General features: G+C 42.3%; 1 protein-coding gene across 11 annotated transcripts in view; it reads right to left on the reverse strand.

Moving 5' to 3' along the window:
• Positions 1 to 25,343, reverse strand: part of LOC129831400 (CUGBP Elav-like family member 3) — a 62,680-nt gene that overhangs the window by 7,959 nt on the left and 29,378 nt on the right. For 5 of the 11 annotated variants that reach the window (XM_055894775.1, XM_055894773.1, XM_055894774.1 and 2 more), the window contains exons 1-4: positions 21,703 to 22,034; positions 10,998 to 16,862; positions 10,194 to 10,465; positions 9,544 to 9,626 (exon numbers count right to left, since the gene is read on the reverse strand). In XM_055894775.1, coding sequence (XP_055750750.1) covers positions 9,544 to 9,626; positions 10,194 to 10,338 — 228 coding nt within the window. In that variant the 5' untranslated portion in view covers positions 10,339 to 10,465; positions 10,998 to 16,862; positions 21,703 to 22,034. Of the gene's footprint in view, positions 1 to 9,543; positions 9,627 to 10,193; positions 10,466 to 10,997; positions 16,863 to 21,702; positions 23,831 to 25,343 lie in introns of those variants that run through there. The other 6 variants (XM_055894767.1, XM_055894766.1, XM_055894769.1 and 3 more) reach the window with 6 other exon arrangements.

Here is a 25,343-nt window from a genome sequence, read left to right on the forward strand (position 1 = left end):
TTGCCCCGAACAACGTGCGTAGGAGAAAAAAAAAAGAAGAGGGATGAACGAGAGAAAAAAAAACGAATGACTAAAAGGGTGGTACTAGGTTGAGAGACATTGGGATTATGAGGATGTGCATGTCGTGAGGGAGAAAGGATGCTTGGGGGAGAACTGGGATTTTAGGGACAAAGGGACATGGGGATGGTGCCTGTTGCATTTAACTGCTGCCACAAGGGCAGATACTGTGGGGACCAAGAAAATGTCTCCATCTATTCCACTGTGCGAGCCGAGCCACTTCATATTTTTGTCTTCTATATTTTCTCTGCAAATCAACAGGCTCATTTAAAAAAAAACACAGCACAGATAAAATACAGCCAAAGGCCAAACCGGCCGTATCTGTGACCCATTTTATCTCTCAATGTTCATGTTGACGTTTTTTAAATCCCAAATCTACACTGACATTATGCTTATTTCTCAAACTCTACAAACACAGTGGCACAAACACACATGTCCACACAGGCAGTCTGTAGACACATGCGCCGTCTGTTCATGGCAGCCTCATATGTATAAACACTCTTGCTCACATTGATGTGAGCACACACACACACACAGTTAATTTTTCCCCCTGTGATGCCAAAAGGGATTTCGCTAGGATTAGAGTATGAGATATTAAATCCATAGATCATCCAACCAAATCACAGCAAGACCCCTCCCCCACACCTGACCACATCCCCTCAATGCACACACACGTCACACTTACAGATGCTTGTGTGTACACACACAAACGCTCATATTTATAGAGGAGCCTGAATGTGGGATGGAAGATGATAGAGACAGGGTGTGTATATCCCTGTTAATCACATTCTTCATCACATTTTTCTCCTCTCTTGCCCTCTTCCAAACCAGAGGACAGCTCATAATCTCTGTCCCCTCCACTCACTCACTGTATCAATAAGCCCCAAACAGGCTGCAGTAAAGAGGGTGACACATTTCTCTCTAATTCAAGTCCATTCTGCCCGTCTGCCAGAAAAGCAGTGACTGAAAGGTAAATATATCAGCGGAGACCATCTCTGTCTCTTTCAAGAGTGTTTACAGGGAGGGTGGGAGTGAGGGAAGGGGGGGGGGGGCACAAAGACAATTTTCCCTTTCGCCTCCCTCCGCTCCATCACACAGCGCTGGTCATTGCATCGCGCCGGTTACCTAGCAACCTGGCATCCCTCGATCCCGCCGTCTCCTGGCAACGAGACCTGCGACTATAATCAACCCCCCCCCCCATATCTCCCTCCACATCACACACACACACACACACACACCAGAGCACACATCTGAACATGTACAGAGATAATTACAGAGCACAGAAAACACACAGGTGGAGACATAGGCTATATCTCTATTCGCAGATGCAAACAAAGAGATAAATCACAGACATAGAAAAACACTCAGGCACACAAAGAGATAAACAAAGCAACAAAGGCAGGCACAGAAAAAGAGGTACAATCGCAAACACAGATGGGAAATCTCCCTGCGCACGCACGCACGCACACACGTTAACAATCTGTAATCAATGAGCAAGCCTGTGTTCAGTATGTCACTGCTAGTCATGCTCGGCCTGTTCACACATTCAACGCTCTCTAGGGTGGGGTCATACGTTGAAATACAACCTCGCTGCTTTTCTTCGTCCGAAGATGCAGAGTATATCTCTAAAAGTAGAGATATACGGTAAGTAGGTACAGTATAGACCAGTCAGAGGTGAGTGGATTCTGAATCGTTGACCATTTTCTCTGTGCATAATGTTGGAAGTATGTGTTAACCATATGTTATGTTTGTCCATATTGCACAGGGGTAAAAAAACTAAAATTGTGGGAGCTGGACTTGTTTTCATAAAGCTGCGTCCTATTTTTTATTTTTTTTGTTAGGTTCAGTCAGTTTAATTCCACCTAAGTGCGATATATATAGAGATGCATGTCCATCAGATTAAACGCTGGCCCTGCTCTGAGTGCCCGAGTTCACAGAATCTGATGAGTTTCATCATAAGAGCCTCTTTACACTCCACATACACGCACACACACTCGTACCCCCACCCCCCCCGACAAAACACCATCGTTCTCTGTAACAGATGTCTGTATTTAAGCTGATAAACGTACTGCCTCAAAGCACCCTCGTCCCACAACCCCCACTGACCCACCCCCACCCGCTGCTCATGTCAAACTTTCATTAATTTCTTACCCCCTTTCCCACCCTCCTCCCCACCCCCCGCCATTCATCCAATTTCTCTTCAATTCACACCCATTTACCCTCCTCGTAAATTGAATCTATTCTACATTCAGCCCTACAGTCTCTCCAAGTGACAGCTGTTGAGTCTTTCTACAGTGAGGTGAGTGTGCATGACATCTGTACTATCCCTTGGCTTGCACACATTGATATCAGCCCGTAATTATATGCATACATATGCAAATGTATACACACACACTTTAATAGATCAATCAGATACGTGTGCTCAGATATGCACTCGTTATAATAAATCATCCCTGGTCAGACTACTCACTGCTTTTAATGCTTACACACAGCACATAGAACAAATAGGCTTCCCCACAGGCATACTGTGTATATATACATATGTGTATATATACATACACACTCACACATAGTTGAATAAGTACAGTACTTATACAGTTGAAGTCGGAAGTTTACATACACTTAGGTTGGAGTCATTAAAACTCGTTTTTCAACCACTCCACAAATTTCTTGTTAACAAACTATATTTTTGGCAAGTCGGTTAGGACATCTACTTTGTGCATGACAAGTAATTTTTCCAACAATTGTTTACAGACAATTATTTATTATTATTATTATTATTTCACCGTATCACAATTCTAGTGGGTCAGAAGTTTACATACACTAAGTTGACTGTGCCTTTAAACAGCTTGGAAAATTCCAGAAAATTATATCATGGCTTTAGAAGCTTCTGATAGGCTAATTGACATCATTTGAGTCAATTGGAGGTGTACCTGTGGATGTATTTCAAGGTCTACCTTCAAACTCAGTGCCTCTTTGCTTGACATCATGGGAAAATCAAAATAAATCAGCCAAGACCTCCGAAAAGAAATTGTAGACCTCCAAGGTTCATCCTTGGGAGCAATTTCCAAACGCCTGAAGGTACCACGTTCATCTGTACAAACAATAATACGCAAGTATAAACACCATGGGACCACGCAACCATCATACCGCTCAGGAAGGAGACGGATTCTGTCTCCTAGAGATGAACGTACATTGGTGCGAAAAGTGCAAATCAATCCCAGAACGACAGCAAAGGACCTTGTGAAGATGCTGGAGGAAAAAGGTACAAAAGTATCTATATCCACAGTAAAACGAGTCCTATATCGACAAAACCTGAAAGGCCGCTCAGCAAGGAAGAAGCCACTGCTCCAAAACCGCCAATAAAAAGCCAGACTATGGTTTGCAACTGCACATGGGGACAAAGATCGTACTTTTTGGAGAAATGACACCAAGCATACTTCCAAAGTTGTGTCAAAATGGCTTAAGGACAACAAAGTCAAGGTATTGGAGTGGCCATCACAAAGCCCTGACCTCAATCCCATAGAAAATGTGTGTGCAGAACTGAAAAAGAGTGTGCGAGCAAGGAGGCCTACAAACCTGACTCAGTTACACCAGCTCTGTCAGGAGGAATGGGCCAAAATTTACCCAACTTATTGTGGGAAGCTTGTGGAAGGCAACCTGAAACATTTGACCCAAGTTAAACAACTTAAAGGCAACGCTACCAAATACTAATTGAGTGTATGTAAACTTCTGACCCACTGGGAATGTGACGAAGAAAGAAATCATTCTCTCTACTATTATTCTGACATTTCAAATTTCTAAAATAAAGTGTTGATCCTAATTGACCTAAAACAGGGATTTCTTACCAGGATTAAATGTCAGGAATTGTGAAAAACTGAGTTTAAATGTATTTGGCTAAGCTGTATGTAAACTTTCGACTTCAACTGTATGTATGTACACACACACACACACACACACACACACACACACACACACACACACACACACACACACACACACACACACACACACACAGTGTGTATGCTCAATTGTTAGTCATAAATTCATTCATTTTCAGACTATTCACAAAATAATGTGTCTGACTCATGGCTGAGTAAATGCCAAGCTTAGTCAGATGTTCATTTTTATTTTAATTTTTTAAGGAGAGCGTCTATTCTTTTATGAAGATCTTAAAAAAAAAAAAAAGAAGCTCTGACGAAGCTAAATAAACTATTGATACTGACAAGAGCGGTGTGTACGTTCTTATTTCCTTTATGAAGACGTCAACATCTCCAATCCACATCTCTGGATGTTTTCTTCCCGAGCATACACGCTCCATCCCCCCTTCAGCAAACCATGTCAGTCTGAACACCTGCCCTCCCCCTCCCCCACAACACACACAGTCTTATGTCGTCTCATTCCATCTCTGGAGACATGCCCCAGCAATCTGCACGCAAAATAAATGTATGTACATTTCTTCATTCAAAATGAGTCCTAAAATATTGGAATTTCATTCACAGGCCGACTTTACTAAATCCATCGTCACCTGGTTATTTCTTGCTAACGAAGGGCAATGTCCGGTTCTGATTTCAGTGAAACATTATCATAATAAATCAGCGAAACAAGCATTTGACCCTTACCAGTGGGGATGACCATTGTGAAAGCACATACAATCTAGATCCAAAACGTAGATAAAGGGGGATAGAGGAAAAGGGATATAAATATAGGTTATATTCAATTTGTGAGTTGGTCATGTTTATCTGCCCAGAGTTTCTCCGTCTCCAGCAGCTGTAGTAGTGAAGTTGACCAGACACACTGGGATGGCAACAAAACAGAATTCAGACAGCAAGAGATCACAGCGGGGAGATGGAGAAACAGAGGAGACAGGAGGACATGAGTACAAGACGGGAGGAGAGAGAGAAACCAGCAGATTCTCCTTTCGACACTATCCTCTGCCTCCATGTTAGTGAGACGGAGTGTCTCTCACCTGAAATTAAACACAAGGCCAGGTGCCACTCAGATCAGACCATATGTTCATCCCGCCGTCCCTTCATTCTCCCCCCCCCTCTCCTTACTCCTTTTATATCTACTTTTCGGCCGTAGTTGAGTATTGTGAGGACAATTAAAAGCACCGACATTTTCCACCATGGCAGACAGCGTATAGCTCACTACAGACCGAGGGATGTTGAATATAAATGCAGAGAGAGGAGAGAGATAATGACATGCTTCAGCTTTCTGTATTCAGAAGCACATTGGTGTATTCGTGTCTTACAATTACTTTCATGTTTTTTCTTTATAGCGTCCCTGACAAGGGGATGGTGAAGTTAATTATTCTCTGGCAGTGCAGGTGCTATTAGATAACGATTACACCACAGCTGGTAGTGGGGGTAGGGATACTACTTGTCCGGGGGTGGGGGGGGGGGGGATAGTCAGTGTCTAGCTAATAAGGTGGTTTTCATCATTGCGGGGGTTGGGATGGGGGACACGAGGGGGAGGTTGTTCTTGGACGGTTGTACATGGCTGAGGTGAGAAGGTCTGGGAAGCGAGTCACTGGGGAGATAGACGAGGGAGACAGGGTTTAGCGACGGGGAACCTGCCTGCTGATCCCCTCTGAGAGGTCAGGAAGGCCAGACTACTGTCATGCTAATAATAGGATTTACAGTATATTGCTGCTAGTGCTAACTCTCCCTCTCTGGCTCCCAAATGCTCCTCACTGTCTCAGCTTGCGAGTAAGCATTTCATTGTACCGAGTACACTACGCTGTGTCCTGGGCGAATGACAAATACACTTTGATTTGGCCCACTACCATCTTAAAATGGAAATGCTGGTAATAAAACCCAATAAAGAATACAACTCAGTAAACCTCAATAAAAAGAAGAGGGAGATATTGAGAGGAGGCAGAGTGAGTGGAGGAGGAAAGCAGGTTTGTCCAATAATAATTCCTAGCCGTGTTGCATATAGCCTATTTAGAGTCCCAAATGGTGGCCCCTATTCCCTGCATAGTGCACTACTTTTGACCAGAAACCAATGGGCCCTGGTCAAAAGTAGTGCAGTAAATACTGTACCTACAGAAAGTATTCATAATAACCCTTGACACATTGTTGTGTTACAGCCTGAATTCAAAATGGATTAAAAACATGTTTTTAGAAATGTTTGCTAATTTATTTAAAATTAAATACAGAAATCTCTCATTTAAATAAGTATTCATACCCCTTTGATATGACACTCCAAATTGAGCTTAGGCGCATACAATCTCCTTTGAACGTCCTTGAGATGTCACTACAACTTGGAGTCCACGTGTGGCCAATTCAATTGTTTGGACATGATTTAGAAAGAAACACCTGTCTATATAAGGTTCCACAGTTGACAGTGCATGTCAGAGTAGAAACTATACCATATAGAGTCCAAGGAACTGTCCATAGAGCTCCGAGGTATATTGTGATAAGGCATATATCTGGGGAAGGGTATAAAACTATTTATACAGTGTTGAACGTTTCTAAGAGCACAGCGGTGTCAATCATTGGGAAATGAAAAAAAATATGGAACTACCCAGACTGCCTAGAGCTGGCCGTCCAATCAAACTGAGCAACCGAGCAAGAAGGACCTTGGTCTGGGAGGTGACCAAGAACCCAATAACCACTCTGACAGAACTACAGAGTTCATTGGCTGAGATGGGAGAACCTGCCAGAAGGACAGTCTCTACAGCACTTTACCAACCTGGGCTTATGGTAGATGGGCCAAATGACATGTCAGCACACCTGGAGTTTACCAAAAGGCACATAAAGACATAAGGCAAAGGATTCTGTGGTCTGATGAGACAAACATTTAACTCTCTGGTCTGAATGCAAAGCGTTATGTATGGCGAAAACCATGCAGAGCTCATCACCCATCTAACACCATCCCTACCGTAAAGTATGGTGGTGGCAGCATCATGCTATGGGGATGCTTTTCAGCGGCAGGGACTGGGAGACTAAGGACAGAAGGAACAATGAATGGAGCCAAATACAGGCAAATCCTTGATAAGAACCCGCTTCAGAGAGCAAACGACCTTAGACTAGGGGGAAGATTTACGTTCTAACAGGACAATGACCCCAAGCATACAGCCAACGCAACACTGGAATGGCTTCAGAACAAGAATATTAAAGTCCTTGAGTGGCCCAGACAATCCCATTGAAAATCTGTGGAAAGGCTTGAAGATTGCTTTTCACCGCCGCTCCTCATCTAAACTTAACAGAGATTGAGAAAATCTGCAAGAAAGAACGGGAGAAAATCCCCAAATCCAGATGTGCAAAGCTGATACAGACACACCCAGGACGACTCAAAGCTGTAATCACCGCCAAAAGGTACTTCTACAAAGTATTGACTCAGGGGTCTGAACACTTACAGAACCAGTCAAAAGTTTGGACACACCTACTCATTCAAGGGTTTTTTATTTTTTACATTGTAGAATAATAGTGAAGACAACAAAACTATTGAATAACACATATAGAATCATGTAGAAACCCCAAAAAGTGTTACCTGTAAAATATATTTTATATTTGAGATTCTTCAAAGTAGCCACCCTTTGCCTTGATGACAGCTTTGCACACTCTTGGCATTCTCTCAACCAGCTTCAGGGGGAATGCTTTTCCAACATTCTTGTTCCCATATATGCTGAGCATTTGTTGACTGCTTCTCCTTCACTCTGCGGTCCAACTCATCCCAAACCATCTCAATTGGGTTGACGTCGGGTGATTGTGGAGGCCAGGTCATCTGATGCAGCACCATCACTCTCCTTCTTGGTCAAATAGCCCTTACACAGCCTGGAGGTGCGTTTTGGGTCATTGTCCTGTTGAAAAACAAATGGTAGTCCCACTAAACCCAAACAATAAGGGATGACGTATCATTGCAGAATGCTGTGGTTGCCATGCGGATTAAGTGTGCCTTGAACTCTAAATAAATAACAGAGTGTCACCAGCAAAGCACCCCCACACCATCTCCTCCATGCTTCACGGTGGGAACCACACATGCGGATATCATCCGTTCACCTACTCTGCGTCTCACAAGACACAGCATTTGGAACAAAGAATGTCAAATCTGGACTCATCAGACCAAAGGACAGATTTCCACCAGTCTATTGTCTATTGCTCATGCTTCTTGGACCAAGCAAGTCTCTTCATATTGGTGTCCTGCAGTAGTGGTTTCTTTGCAGCAATTCGACCATGAAGGCCTGATTCACGCAGTCTCCTCTGATCAGTTGAAGTTGAGATGTGTCTGTTACTTGAACTCTGAAGCATTTATTTTCCAAATTGACTGACCTTCATGTCTTAAAGTAATGATGGACTGTTGTTTCTCCTTGCTTATTTGAGCTGTTCTTGCCATAATATGGACTTGGTATTTTACCAAATAGGGCTATCTTCTGTATACCACCTCTACCTTGTCACAACGCAACTGATTGACTCAAACGCATTAAGGAAAGAAATTCCAGAAATTAACGTTTAACAAGGCCCACCTGTTAATTGAAATGCATTCCAGGAGACTACCTCATGAAGCGGGTTGAGAGAATGCCAAGAGTGTGCAAAGCTGTCATCAAGGCAAAGGGTGGCTACTTTGAAGAATCTCAAATATAAAATATATTTTGATTTGTTTAACACTTTTTTGGTTACTACATGTGTTATTTCATTGTTTTTATGTCTTCACTATTATTCTACAATGTTGAAAATAGTCAAAATAAAGAAAAACCCTTGAATGAGCAGGAGTGTCAACTTTTGACTGGTACTGTATAAATGAGATTTAATTTTCAATAAATTTGTTTAAAAAAATGTTTAAACATGTTTTCACTTTGTCATTATGGGATATTGTGTGTAGATGGGTAAGAACAAAATGTGGAATATGTCAAGGGGTATGAATACTTTCTGAAGGCACCGTAGGCAATAGCATTCGGAATGCAATACTAGTCTGTTTCTATAGAGACTGCCGAGAGAGAACGCCTGTCATGTCACATTCTGCTCCATAAATGTCACTTGGCAGCACACCTGCTGCCTGGTTATGCTAAACAAGCTGCTCTAACTTTGATTCGAATGTGCGGGACGCGAGAGAGGGCAAAGTAACTCCGGCATGCCCCTAAGCTGTCACTCCCAACCCACCAAGACGTAGGATGATGACTAAGACGCTGACTGGATGCGTCATGTATAGGGAAATATAGGAAAGCCGCCTCTGACCTTCCTCTTGGGCAAATCAACTCAAAGGGAAGTGGAGCTCACATGTCAGAGTGAGTTATTTTTTCTGTGGCACACTGTTGTGTCTGTGTGTGTGTAGTGCAGTGAGGTAGACTGCCACTTGTTCCGCTTTGTGCTCATGGAAGTGGTTGCGTCCCAAATGGGACCCGATTTTCCTACGTAGTACTAGTGCACTAATTTTGACCAGGGCCCATAAGGCTCTAGCCAATAGTGCACTACATAGGGAATAGGATGTCATTTGGTCCTCAGCCAGTGTGTGCTGTTGAATGTCAGAGAGAGCACTCACCCCTGGTAGCGTCTTCTGCTCGTGCAGTGCATTCTGGGCCTTGAGGGCAGACTCTCGTTCGCAGTATGTCAGAAAGGCACAGCCTGGTGGGAGGATTGAGGGTTCATTATACCATTAAACAAAGATGGGTGCATAACACTAGGTCTATATGTGGAATGTATTAGTATTCCGTGACGCAACAATGGGCAGAGAGAAAATGCAGCAGGTTGCACTGTGACTTTTAATATTCTGTTGTAGAAAATACATGTATATTAGGCTACTGAGCCTATGGAGGGGAGAAGTGACATTTTCTACAATGATACCCATTCCCTATATAGAGCACTACTTTAACCAGATCCCTATGGGCCCTTGTCAAAAGTAGTGCACTGCATACAGAATAGGGTGCCATTTGAGATGCTAACCATTGCTTCAGCTGGTACGACCACAAAGACAAGCTGGAAGGTGCACTGATGAACTACATTTATTGCTGGCCAGAAAAGACTTAACTGCCAGTGGCCATGCACCTGTTACATTGGTCTGGTAGCCTAAATATGCTCAGTCATACAGCCTAAACAATGTCTAATGCCTGACAGCAGGAATATGTATTGTAACTAAGTATTTCCGTGCGCTCTACAGCCTAGCCTATACAGTGTAGTCTCCTCTCCCCTTACCTTTGTGCATCCCCGTGTATTTGTCCTTTATCACTGTCAACTCATAGATTTTCCCGAACTGTTCGAAGATCGGTTTCAAGTCCTTCTCCTCAAGATTCCGGGGTATCTGCCCAATGAAGAGCTTGATTGCGTCGGCCTCCTTCATTGAGACGGTGTGGATGCGGGGATGTGCGCACCGAGGATGGACACTGGAATTACGGTCAGAAGGAGCCGGGAGGACCTATAGATCTTCGGACGATTTGGAGATGACGGGCAAAGGTTTCAACTCGGTCCTGGAGACGAGGAGAGCGAGGGAAGGTGTTTAGAACACAACGACAGAGGAACAGATGAGAAGAAGAGGTCTAGTCTATTCATTTATTCTTCAAATGTATAACTACTTTCATTTTCTTTCAATGTTTTGAATAGCAGGAGCTATCACGGTTATCAGTTGGTATAGCCATGCAAAACATCTTGCAATGTTGCAATTATAATGATTTGCAATGGTTTTCCCTGTAATTGTTTGTAATCTGTTCCCGCACCAAAAATATATATATATATATCGGGAAATTGATGAGCTGATAACCTATTATTAGGTTCTGACTAACACCGTTGTTTACATGGGTACATGAATGTAAATAAAACAGACATCGAAGTACTCCTTTGTTCAAACCTCTATGGGTCTAAATTGCTTGTTTAAACCCATAGGCTATACTGTCACGTTGTGTCAACGTATAGCCTGTTTGGTCCCTTTGTCAAGATGGGGTGACGATAACAATGAATTGAACATAATTGTACATACGTTAAGAGAACAAAATCATCACCTACTATTCCTCCGTGATCCTCTCTCCTTCGTCTCGCGGTTAGTTGAGAGCAGAATCACCCGTTCTCCTCTGTCCCTTGTCAAATAGGGTTTATTTTCGGTTTCTGTCTATTCTCCTGTTCAATTAATTTGTCTAATGTAGGACCCCTCTGAATCCGTGCCTTGACAAGTTACCCCCAAAAGAGCGCACCTAACAAATCCAAGCGGCGACGTCCTTTATCCATAAACATGAGCGTGTGATGCTTTATCTCGTAGTTTTGTTTGTGTTATTTGTCTACAAACCCGGTTTCCCACTCTAAATACACACAAATTTGGATTTTCGAAAAAAATGACAACCTCTTCTGGATTTTTCAAGCGGTTTGTGGTTATAATAAACGGCTCCCTATGATCCAACACAGGAAATGGTAGACTATTGCTGCCGCTCGCTCCCGCGTTGGCTGGCTCTCCGTCTGTGTACTCCGTTGCCTTTGACGTCGTAAACCGGTGTCTCCCTCCCTGTCGATCTATATGCTTGCTCCCTTAGGTTGTAACAAGCCGTGATGTCTGCCGTTAGGAAGCGTCTAAGAATTCTATCAGGACTGGTCTTAAGACATATTTCCTCCATTCTCAATTTTTCTTGACTGTGCAGAATAAGACAACATAATGATACAAAATCGATTACTTAATCGTATAATACTTAACATTTATTGGACGTAAATGATAGATTGTGAGAGGGATTTTTGGTTTTGACATGTTTTCGTCCTTCATTTTAGCCATGCACTTTTTGACGGTGCCTGACATCAAGGGACGCAAGCAAATCTGTCTTTTGTTCTAGTAGTGAGAGCTGACCGCGGTGCTGAAATGGTTGTAGATGCGGTCGCTGACTGAAACTTCGATTGACAAAAAAAAAAATGAAAACAAAATCTCTTTAAATTTGACATACTTCATAATAAATGTCATTTGAATGGTTCTGCTGCACACACCCACTTTACCCTCAATGAGCGAACATGTAAACAATAGGCCCACATGACAGCATTCACTTATGCGCACATACCTAATCATGGCACTTCAAATTAAACACTGTTTTTCACTTCACAATGAAAAACAGATACTTGTATGAGCTCTTGCCGAAAACCACATTGGGTTTATCCCAGTTTTAAATAGCCAGTGGTGTTTTAATCTTTTTTTTCCTCAAAAAATATTGTACCCAACCCAAACCATTTCTTAAATTTGCCATCTATCATCCCTCCTTAAATCATATCCCCACTTCCATCCCAACGCACATGCATGGACTAAGATCTTTAGACTAAACTTTAGAGTTTATTTTACTCATCTTGATGATATAATACAATGGTTGACATTTAGAAAATAGTTGAAATTGGCAGGTGATTATTTCAGATGGTGCATGTCAATAGACAAGAGAAAAAAAATTAGGCTTAGTGCTTGACTTGAGCGGGGGCTCACTTGAGCTGAGTACCTGCACCTCACATTTTCTACTGCTTGAGCTCCTGTTCCTCTTATAAAATATAAGCTCAAAAGTATTGTGGTGCTCCTGCACCTACATATAAACAGTACCAGCATCCAAAATGAGTACCGGAACCCATTTCAGTCCAAGTCAAGCACTGGTTAGGCCTGCTGACCAACGACATTTGGCAACCATTTCCAGAAAGCCACTACGATGGCATGTTATGTAGATAATTATCACTTTGTCAATTGTATTATTTCACTGTTGATGAAAGAGAAACCTGAGAGCACTACGGATTGTAGTTATTCGTTATATTACAATCACATTAAAAAGGGATATTTTACTCTGGGAAAACGTATTTTGCTAATTTGTCTGCTGCTAATACGCTCCAAAAAATAGTGCATGTCAGCGATAACATTTTCAAGATAGAACACTTTCTGTAAAAGTGTGATCTATCCAACGAATACCTAGACTGTCACTCACTGTGCCTCATAATGCATCAACAATGGAAATGTCAGTTTCAAGTTTATGCAAAAGATACAAGTAACTGAGCAATAAAAATAGTTATAATAAATATTGTATTGTGTAAAGAGAAGCATACATGTTATTATTGCTTTTATTGTAATCAAATCTGTTAATTAACTTCTTTGGGGTACCCCCCCCTTCTCAATTTCCACCTAAAGACATACCCTAATCTAACTGCCTGTAGCTCAGGCCCAGAAGCAAGGATATGCATATTCTTGGTATCATTTGAAAGGAAACACTGAATTTTGTGGAAATGTGAATTGAATGAAGGAGAATATAACACAATAGATCTGGTAGAAGAAAATACAAGGAAATAAACATACGTTTTCTGTTTTTTATTGTTGCTGCATCATCTTTCAAATGACCAAGAACAGCCAAACATACAGATAGGATGCTGTGGATGATTTGAATTAAGAACATAAGATGGCAACAATAACTGAGCAAAGTTTTAGACAGATAACTTCAAAAATGAGCGAGCTACATGACATTGAGCATGAAGTCACCCAGGTGTCCCACACAAATGTACCCAAGTGGACGAATTGGTACAGCGATACATTTAAGGAAATAACTATATACAAAATACATAAATGCTATTCTAACACACCCCCAAAAAATACATATATATATGGAAAAATATATAAACAAATAATAAACAAACAAATAACAAGGGTAACTATTTACACATTTTCGATTTACAATATTGTGAAGACCCTCAGTCCTCTACACAATGTTGTGCTGCTGGTGCCATGGCCCATAGCAGTCTCTTTCTGCTGTAAAGCAGAGGCTTACTGAACAGGTGGTGCAGGTGATGGGGCATTTCCTGTGACAAAGGGCACAACGACGGCTCCCTACTGTGCCCTTTTTGCCCTGAGGCACATTCATCCCTGCAGAGATGAATCTGGGCAGGTGAACACCACTGGTTAGAGCAGAAGGTGTTGCAGTGGACTTGCTGTAGCTAGCAAGCTCCTGGATGAGCAGCTCCCTGAAGGCTAGCTGTGAGATGGGGGGCTGTCTCTATCAATTTCCTTTATAAATTTGGGTTAAATCTGTATACCTAGACTTTGTTTTAGATTTTCCTGATTTATTCGCCATAGTTTAAATATATAAACTTGTTGAAAATGCTATTGAATATGTACTGCTATGCGTAACACTCGTGGCTCCGTCAAGTAGGATTTGCAATGGCGAATGAACCTCTTTTACGCCAGAGTTTACGACAAAGGCTGGTCTTCGAACGTATAACCATTACATATTGCCGTTTACCTCAGCTCATTGGCTATCTTCCAAGCTAGATTTCAAGATGATCAGTGGTCATTGGGCCAAAATACAGTCAATCAACGATAGACCGGTCCTACCATTGGTGCGCAATGAGGTCATTGATTGGTGTCTTCAAATCGGTTTGTTTCGGTCAATACGTCCCGGGAAAAGAACCATCATGTATGGTTGTGTTAGTAACAACCAGAGAATTGCAATGAAACCAACCATGACTGGATAAACGTTTGTTTAGTGTGTGTAATTACCACGAACGCTTCGTCCAAAGTTGAATGTGACGGAAATCACGACGCAACCGGTTTACAAATGTTTCATGTTAGGCTATAAAAATGTATTTTATCAAACAAAACGAACATTCACTGTGTAGTTAGGACACTTGGCATTGCCACCAGAGGAAGATCTTCAATGGTAAGCGATTTATTTTATTGTTATTTCTGACTTTCGTGACGCTAATGCTTGGTTGGAAAATGCTAGTAATACTTGTGTGTGGGGCGCCGTCCTCAAAAAAAAATCACGTTTGCTTTTGCAGTAAACCTTTTTGAAATCTGACACAGCGGCTGGATTAATAAGACATTCATCTTTTAAATGATGTAAGATACATGTATTTACAAGAATGTTTAATACAACGAATGGTGTATTTAAAATGTTAGCTCTCTGCAGTTTCACCGGATGTTGGCCTGGTGGCACGTTAGCGTCTCACCTACCCTAGAGAAGTTAAAATACATGGTTTAAATGTACAGAATCTTCCTAAGTAGAATACTGTGTGTGTGTGTGTGTGCGAAACAGAGAGCTTAACCTGTCTGGCCTCGTGTTTGCGGCACCACGCTCACTCATTCTGGCTGTACTTACTGTCCCTGGCTAAGTGGCATGTCCTTTAGCCGTCTCTCAACCACTCTGCTCCCCTCTGGTTCTCCTCCTCACGCTCACAGCCCTCACCTCTCTCCTCAAGAGACATTCAAAGAGATGGGACAAGGTTACACACAGCAAATCAGTCATAACAATACAATAACAATACTACTCCATTTATAGTAACCTCATTCCAAGGCTATTGCGCACATCGCATATGAACCTGGGATATCAACGATGCAAAGTGGGCCTAGTGTGAATGATCATACAATTCTATGGGAGTGACTTATTGAGTAAAGTATTTGTCATCATTTAACTTTAGCGAATCACACGACCGCGAGGCGTTGCTCCAAATGGAGGCATGACCCGGGCAGGAACTTGTGCCAGTGTGCTAGCAAAGACAGAACTTCCAGCTCACTAATTAGCAATGAACATAGCTAGCTAGCCAGCCAATGGCTTCACAGAGAAGAAAGCCTACACCATTAAAATCTGTGGTCGATGTGTGTCGCGTGGGTGGGACTATCCCAATAAGAGTTACAATCTCTTTATTGCCAAGACATCAGACCGATACAACCAAAGATTGTCTATTATATTGACAAGATAGTAGATATACCACTCCAACAATGGAAATACATGGAAGGCAGGGGGGAGGAAGCCAGATCAGGTGGGATCATTCTAGCCAATGAAAAAGGAGATAAGTGTGTGAAGAGGCCAGAGAGCTAGATAGAGGACTCATCTTTGTAGCTGTGCTATTATAGCGCCATTGAGGCGATCTTTATTGGCTCAGAGGATTCCCCACCCATGGTGGAATTGTGGAAGCCTTCAATGGCTGTGTCCATGTTAAAACGGTGAGGGCAGTGTCAATGTTAAAACATTTTTTTCTCCCAAAGTTGCCGAAATGCCATTCGTAACAACCTAACCATTACTAGACTTATATTAGATCAAATAAGCCTCATGTAGCAAATAAGCAATACAAATTGTTATTGTTGACCAAATTCGACACTCATTTACCTCCATACAAAAATTACTCAACTTGTGGGCTTATTTTTCATGGACAGATTTTGGGAGGATTAAAACCTTTCGCTTCGCCTCTTCCTCTCTGATACGACAGAGGTGCAAAAGACACATGGGGGAAGCTGTAGTGGGAGATGATTGGTTGGTAGATTAAGCCAATGCCTATCACGCCGGGAGTTTCACGTCTTTCTTATTGGCTAACGAAGGCCTAGTTTGACGTATTGGTCCACTAGACCTTCCATGCATTTGGGCAGAAGTGTCTGGGAACGAGATTACCTATATAATGCACTACTTTTGACCAGGGTGCCATTTGGGAAGCAGCCTTAGTCAATCATACCACCACCCTGACAATAACATTGTGGTTCTTCTCAAATAAGACATTGCACCACTAGAGGGTGCTTGAATAACAACATAGTATTTTGACTTAAATTGTTTCACCAACCTGAGGAAATAAAATGACTTTCCTCAACTAAATTATGGCCAACACAAGGCCAGTCATACATGGGAGATTTCCCAGACACAGATTATGCCTAATCCTGGACTCACAAGCATTTTCAATAGAGATTCTCACTTGAGCTAGAATTGTAGACCATTAGGATGAATCTGTGTCAGAGAAACGTCCCTGTATTTAGTACTTCTTTGGCGGTGTTAAAGGTTTTATTACCCTGGTTTAGTGGACGTTGAGGAGATAATATCAGTCCTTGTTGTCTTGTCACTCATGCCAGCAGTTTCCCACTCCTTACACAGGTTCCGAAATCAGTCATCCAGGTTACTGTGAACAGGAGAAAGGAAAGATGGAAAGAAAAGAGGTATTAGAACAGAGTAAGGTGAGGGAAAAATCAATAAAGCACCTAAAAATAGAACAATTCCCGAGAAATTCAGATAACCATTATCATAGTAAGGGCAAATGCCCAGATCAGAGCTGGACATCACTTCACATTTGTTTTATGAAAACAAAATCCCACAAGTTTTACACCTTTTAGCAATCTGTAGGGCTACCTACAGATGAAAATGTCAGAGGGATGCATTTAATTTAGTTAAATAAAATGTTAAATAAAATATACAAAATGTTTTTTTAAACATTTTTGTTCTTTGATGGTATGCACTTAGTGTGGCTATAACATTCAAATATCAATTTCTTTACTCTATCGTTTTCCATTCAACATTAGTAACAACGTCACTATTTTGTCGGGTATTATCCTGTACCTATATTTGTCCTATATCTTTCATCTTCGTGCGTCAATCCCTTTCCTGAATGTGCCAGCACCTGGGCCACGTTCAGTTGCAAAACGTTCTTGAACGTTGCACATAGAAATTCAATGAATAGGGCCGATTCCTTAAATCTACATGTCGGAGTGTAGCCATGTCTGTCCAACATAGCAAATTTCTATCTGAACGTTACAAAACGTTGCGTCCTGCTGAACACGCCCCTGACCTGCACAGTTCGAAAACGCGCACATGAAAAGCATTTTTTGTTGCAAGGTTCTGCGCACTGATTGTATACAACTTAAAACATTCGTCAATACCTTAAAATTACAATGCGGGGCTCTAACGATGAGCGGGGAAACGTCCCATGCTCTCGTCAGATAAGGAGGAACTTATGAATTGGCAACAAACGGTAAGGTACACGTAAACCAATACCGTAACAAACGCGGTGTGCTTTTTATATCACTTCACTTTTACATTTAAAACACTATGCTGCGTGTCTCAAATTGCTCAGATGTTATCCGACCGTTCTTCCGATTAGACTATGTTCTTACTGCGAGACAAATGCCTATGAGAACCTTTACTGACATCTAGCGCCCGAGTACTGAACATTGCCCACGTTTGTATGTATACAACATACACATCTACAGTATGTCTAATATTACCCTAAACTAAAATTCTGATTACCATTTTATATAGGCCTACGTGATCCCGAGTATTACTTATAGCAAAACGGAAAAAAACGTTTTCACATAGTGGTCAGGGATGACACACTGGGATGCATTTTGCAATATGTAAAAGGATCACATAGTTTGGTTGTTTTTTTATGTGTAGATCCCCTTACTGAAAAAAATCCTCAAAATTATACAATGATCTTGTCTATTTTCAATTAACTTTTTAAAAAATACTTCAATTACATTTCAATAAATGTCTTCATTACATATTATTCAGTGGTGTAAAGTACTTAAGTAGTATTTGGGGGTATCTGTACTTTACTACTTATATTTTTGACAACTTGTACTTTTACTACATTCCTAAAGAAAATAATGTACTTTTTATTCCCTACATTTCCCCGACACCCAAAAGTACTTGTTACATTTTGAATACTTAGCAGGACAAGAAAATTGTAAAATTCATCACATTTATCAAGAGGTCATCCCTACTGCCTCTGATCTGGCGGACTCACTAGACACACATGCTTCATTTGTAAATGATTTGAGTGATTGAGTGTGGCCCTGGCTATCTGTAAATAAAATTTAAAAAACAAGAATGATGATCTGGTTTGCTTAATATAAGACATTTGAAATGATTTACACTTTCACTTTTTGATAAAATGTTTTAGCAATTGGCTACTTTTGACACACGTATATTTAAAACCAAATACTTTTGACTTTTACTCAAGTAGAATTTTACTGGGTGGCTCACTTTACCTCGAGTCATTTTCTATTAAAAAAAATGTCTTTACTTTCACTGAAGTATGAAAATTGAGTACTTTTTACACCACAGATGATTCCCGCAATATTTATTCAAAGCCTACTCAGACATATTAGCTCCGACACAATTTCAGTGTTTGCTTTATTTTGGTATTGTAAAGAATCATGTCATAGATAATGTATTCATGATCAAGGCCAGAATTTAAACTAGCACTGCAGAACTGGCTGAAAGTAATTTAAAATGACAAAACTGATCAAAGCTCATCTTTCCAGTAAAGCATAAGAGCACTGCAACATTACTGAGGATCTGCAAGACTCATAAAGCGTGTCAGAGTAGTGGTGCTAATCTAGGATCAGTTTCCCCAGGTCCATTCTTGTGATCTAAACTGATTCTAAGCACTCCTACATATGACCCCAGGCCTATAAGTATTATTTTCAAGGAAGCATAGTGATGCAGGCCATGGGTGATGGCCGTTCTCTAATAGTAAGCACAGGCAGCGAAAACTTAAACCGAAGGCAGGGCATTGTCTAGTCCTGTTTAGGTAACCTTAATTAAAGGTCTTTCACTAACCATTCATTATTTAACATAAGTTACTGTTCACAAACATCTAGGAACAGCAGATCTAGCTGTTTTTGGATGTACTTTTAATTTCTAAAATTGACTGACAATTCAATCTGGGTCCATGTGTATCAAGTGTCTCAGAGTAGGAGTACTGATCTAGGATCAGGTCAACTGTCAATAAAATCTTTCTTATTGTGATCAAAAATGGCAAAACCTATCCTAAATCCACACTCCTACTCTGAGATGCTTTATGAATAAGGCCCCTGATCTAAAAGCCAATCAACAGGTCAATCTAACCAACCATGTATTAACATTCTGTATCACTTGTTTTACATTGCCCTCCGTAATCAGCATTTTTTCCTTCTTTCGGCTCTATAATCCAAAAGTTTGGATTGGAAATCAAACAATGACTATGAGGTTAAAGTGCATACGGTCAGCTTTAGTTTGAGGTTTCATCCCTATCGGGTGAACCGTTAAGAAATTACACCACTTTGTGTACATAGTCCCCCCCATTTTAGGGTACCAATAGTATTTGGACAAATTCACCTATGCATATTAAAAGTAGTCAAAAGTTCAGTATTTGGCCCCATATTCCTAGCAAGCAATGATTACACCAAGCTGTACTCAAACTGTTGGATGATATTTGTGCGTCTAACTATCCATAATCATGGTAGCATCCACAATGTATTAGTGTTTACAAACATATTCTATTCTTATTTACCATTAATTACTACTGGGCAGAAAATAAATCTGAAACAACCCTAACAATAATCTAATTCATCCAACACGTTTGTAGGGTCACACATTTGATGTAATCATTGTGTGCTTGGAATGTGACCAAATACTAAAATTGACTAATTTAACACACGTGAATTTGTCCCAATACTTTCGGTGCCCTATAATGGGAGTGGACTAGGTACAAAAAGTGCTGTAATTTCTAAATGGTTCATCTGATAAGGATAAAAATAACCTCAAATTAAAGCTGACAGTCTACACTTTAACCTCATAGTCGTTGTATACTTTCAAATACAAAAGTGCTGGAGAACCGAGCCAAAAGTAGAACAAATTGTTCACTGTCCCAATAATTACAGAGGGCACTATATATCTTTGTGACAGGTCAGTGAATGTTTGCACTGTGGTCACAGAATACGTCTCCTGGTGTGTCTCAACCATTTTGTATCAGGCACCAGTGGGCTACTCCTACATGGCCACGAGCTCAAATCTAATTTCTAAACCTCCCATTCTAAGTAAATGAATTACGCAGCACGTTGCATGGCAACAGATGTGAATCACTTAGGCTATTCGCTTCCTACAGTACACCAGATGACTACGCACTTACATTTCTCTGTTAGATTTTCGTTTAGTGCATGGGCATCATGGTTGGGGTCAGTTAGAACAGAAACAGAAGTCAACAAACCCAGGAAATGATTTGAATTTAAATCCAAACATTTTTTTCAAACATATACCACCTCCCTTTCAATATAGAGAAGTAATTGAAAATAGCTTCTCAATAATGCATTTTTTATTGAATTGGAACATCAGTTTACAACTTGAATTGACCACAACCCCGAGGGGCATCAATGTTATTGTGGAAGTGGTGATGGGAAGGAATCATGGTGGAAGAATTAAAGGCAAACATGACTCAGGCGAGAGGCATTTCCCCAAGACTGAGAAAGAAAGTAACCTCCCGATGCGGTTTTCAAACTCAGGTTTTTATTAAAGCCAGTACAAGTAAAAGATAGTTGAAGACGGAAAGTGGAGTTTCTTGATCCAGCTCCAAAATGAACTTTTCTTCTTTGTCGTTTAGGGGCAACAAAAATATCACCCCCCCCCCCCCCCTCAAAGCCCTGTTTTATTCTATTACCCCTGTGCTGGTGTCATCCTTCTCTGAGAAATGAGAGAAGTGATGACACAGCCAGTAAAGGGTTAACAATTATAAATATTCAAAGTCATAACATTTATGGAATTTATCATCATTGTCCCCCAGCTACACAAACGCATATTGTAGAAGAACATAATATTACGTTTACATTCTCTTTGTGTCTACTTACATAAAATGTAGTGTAAACAAAAAGAGACAACGTAGGAGCAATCATCTCGGGTGTTGGGATCTCGGTTAGGTCTTTGCAAAGGGAAAGTAGACCTCAACTTTTAATTGAAAAACGACAAGAGAAACATAGAAGTAACTACCTTTCTCTGACACTTAAGCCTACTTTGCAAAAGAACAACGTCTTAAAATGCAGTTTAAATAATGAACAGTAGTCTTAGATGTAACTCACGCTAACGCATGCACACAAGCATATATGCAAGCTTAGAGCTAATTCAGAGGGGGAAATTAACTAAATATTTAATGTAACGTTTTATACTCAAACAAATATGAGAACAATAATCAAACTGAATTATATATCCACCTCTTATCTTCTTTTATTCCGCTGCGTCTCCGTTGTTCAGGCCGACCTCTCCATTCCCTCTTTCTCCAGATCCATGTATCTACGTCTTCACTCATCCTCTCTTCGATTCCTTAAGATACTCCCAATTTACACCTCCACTTCTCCTTCAACTGTACTCATCTATTCCCCTTCCTCCTCAGGCCTCTTCTCCGCTCCCCATCTTGGTTTAAAAGTACACCTGAAGTCTTCAGCTTCTTTCCCCAACTCATTTCTTATCCACCCTCCATGTGTCACGTCGCCTGCCTCAATGACATTCCGGTAGACTAAGCACTAATTTGATGTGAACCAAGTCAGCTGACAAGTCAGAACCGTGGAGGTAGGTGTGGTCTTTTGGGGGGAAAGAACGGACCACCTGGTCCCCCACCTCTGGGGTGTCCACCGAAAGGAGGCCCAGGCCGTTTCCCCCTGAACATGGGGCTACGGAGAGGTGGGCGTGGGGGTCCCCGCGGGAGGCCTCTCGGGTGTGGATGGCGAGCTAGGTGGAGAGGATGGCGAGGCAGGGGCATGTGGTCAGGGTGGTGCAGGTTCATGTGAGGGGGAAGGGGGTGTCTGTGACCATATGGAGGGGAAGGGCTGCGTAGAGGGTAGTTATAGTAGTAAGGGTCTTCTGAGGGAGAGAGGGGGGGAGTGAGGCGCTCTCTGACTCTATAAGGATAATGAGGATCGTCTACAGGTAGATGGTGGAAATCGTCTGGGTGATAATAGCGATCGTCTGGGTGACAGAGATCGTGAGGGTGCCGGCGGAGGTCCCCGGGATGGCGATGGAAGTCGTCAAGGTGATGCAGGTTGTCAGGCTGACGGAGTAGATCGGAGTGGCCGTGGAGGTCATCTGGGTGACGGCGAAAGTCATCAGGGTGATAGGGGTCACTGATAATCACCGGACCACCCAATGTACGGACGCCCGCCCTGTCATCCTCAATCTCAGGGTTTGGTGAAGTTCCCTCCACAGGCACCATCACAGAGGCGGGCGGGCCCTGGTAGTCCTGCGGTGGGGCTGGTATCCCAGGGAAGGGCGGTGGGGGCAGCTGGGGAATGGGGGGCAGAGGGCTGTTGAGGAAGCTTGAGGGGTTGACCCCCTGTTGGAAAGGCAGAGCATGAGGATCCCTTGTTTGGTAGGGCTGCGTCTGCCCCTCCCCCCGGTATGCATACAGTCCTGACATGGGGGTTTTGCCATCTCCTGCACCTGAGGCAGCCATGTTGTGGTTGCTGGGATGCAGGGCCTGTCCCTCTGGGTAGGGATTACCATACCATCCTCCTTCACTTACGTCGGCGTTTGGCCCTGCCGGAGGCCCTCCTGGTGTGTTACTGAGTAACCCCTCCCCAAGGGTTGGGGCTGACACCTGTGTCGTGATGGGCTGGTAATGGGCCAATCCAGACTCTCTGAGAGAAGGAGCTATTCCATGCATCTCTTCCTTCCCTTCATAAGGCAACTGGTGGTACCCTTGACCATTAGGCACTCCTGGATGTAGTCCTAAATGGCCATGAGTGTTGTTGGGATCCTGCCAGGCTTGGTTATGGCAGGCAGTTGGAGACAGAGACAGGCTGCCATCTTCTGGTTTAGGAACCCCAGAGACCTGACCTTGTTTGGCCAGGAAGGGCTCTGCTCCTCCCGGAGTATCCATGATCTCATCCAGGGTGGGGGTGCCTCCTCCGGCCTCGTCCCGTACCGGAGTGCCCCCCTGGGTCTCTGTACACGCTAAGGGGCTGAGGTTGCTGCCTCCCGCTTGGGCGGCCACGCTAGCCAAGCCCAGGTTAAAGGCATTAAAGCCAGGATTACCCTGCAGGAAGCTGTGGATCTTGGACTCCAGGCTGGAAGCGGAAGGCTTTTCTTCCTTCTCCTGCTCCAGGACCAGCCCTCTATGAGGGCCGATGGCTAGAGGCAGTGCGGACTGGGGAAGGGACGCTGCCTGATGGACGGCGGTGGTGTTCCCCACTGCAGGGGCTGATGGGGTAGGTTCGAGCGGAGAGGAGGTGAGAGGAAGGCCTCGAGAGGGTACTGTAGGGATGGAGGCAGAGGGAGAGAGCTTGCCTGTACTGGGGGAGTTTGAGGAGAGGTTTCCCACTGGACTGTTCAGACGAGTGGAGAGGCCTAAGGAGAAGACGCGTGTTAAAATGTGTGTTAAAATACATGACAACTATGAATAGCGAACTCCATTGTACGAATCTGAATGATTCTCACCCAGTACAATAAAGTGATAGCAGAATAAAGATTTACACTCCCCGTCTGTCCCCACCATTGCTACTCAAATAGCAGTCAACAAGAACAACGATATCCAAATGTGCACATCACATTTCCAAATCATAAAATGTGTGACAGTGTCAACGTTTATGATCACTAGGTTTGATGTACAGTTCGTTACAAGACGATATGGCGCCATACCCTGGGTTGTTCTGAGCAGAATAAGCCTGTTTGTGAAGGAAGTTGAAGAAGCACAAGCAACAGAATGCACTCACGACTCCTTTCTTTGCACACCAATTACAAACCCCGTTTCTCTGATTTGCCTTGTGAAAGCTTAACATTAAGACCGCATTTTATCACTTAGCTAGCCATGTTGGCAATAGAACAAGCTTTCAAAAAAGCCCACCTGACCCAGATTGCGATTTATATTGGACCGTTTTTTGGATTGCGTAAATAACAACCGTAATTGTGTGATGGCGGTGATGCAGGGTTGTGTCCCAAACAAAACAACTAGAAGTGTGCTTGCTCTCGTTCCTCGACGGCAAAGCTAGAAGAGCTGAAAATAATAATAATAATAATAAATACTACTTATAGCTGAAGACAGAGTCATTAAAGTTCATTGAAATTGCATAGGAACTCTGTGGCTACTTGGAGACACCAGTTAGTCCTCTCACTCAAATCCTTGTAATTTTGTTGCCTTATGTTGCACCAACCTAACATTTTGCAGGAATAGTCTTATGCTACTGAATGAATCCAGGGTATTTTCAGATCTTGTTATCAACAAATGCGACAAAAAGTACAGCAAAATCAACAGTGTAATGTTTGGCTTCAGTCTTGTGTCAGGTGAACTGTTGTGTACTCACCTTTGGTCTAATAATTTTCCCATTGTCTCCAAACTGTTCTCTTTCAATTGCTACCATGGTTATGCATTTCATATTTCTTCGGGAAGAAACATTTGAATGTAGTCCTATTCATATAGGCCAATTCCCACAAGGGTTAAAGGGCAACTCAATACAACAGCCAACTTTTCTGGTTGAAAATAGCCTGTTTATTTTATTTAACTAGGCAAGTCAGTAAAGAACAAATTCTTGTTTACAATGAGGGCCTACCTCGGCCGAAACCTAACGACACTGGGCCAATTGTGCACCGTCCTATGGGACTCCCAATCACGGCCGGTTGTGATACAGCCTGGAATCGAGCCAGGGTATGTAGTGGCGCCTCTAGCACTGAGATACAGTGCCTTAGTGCTCCCGAGTGACGCAGCGGTGTATGTGGCCTCCATATTAGTCAGAATCATTTATTCCAGTGCCAAAATTGACAAAAAAAAGTGTAAGAAGTCAGTATATTCCAAAACTGAGTTGTGAGATTTGTGTAACTGAGTTAGGGACAAATTACACGGGGTTGTACTTGGGTTTTGATACAC

Source organism: Salvelinus fontinalis, chromosome 32 (genome assembly GCF_029448725.1).
Source record: "Salvelinus fontinalis isolate EN_2023a chromosome 32, ASM2944872v1, whole genome shotgun sequence".
Classification (NCBI taxonomy): domain Eukaryota; kingdom Metazoa; phylum Chordata; class Actinopteri; order Salmoniformes; family Salmonidae; genus Salvelinus; species Salvelinus fontinalis.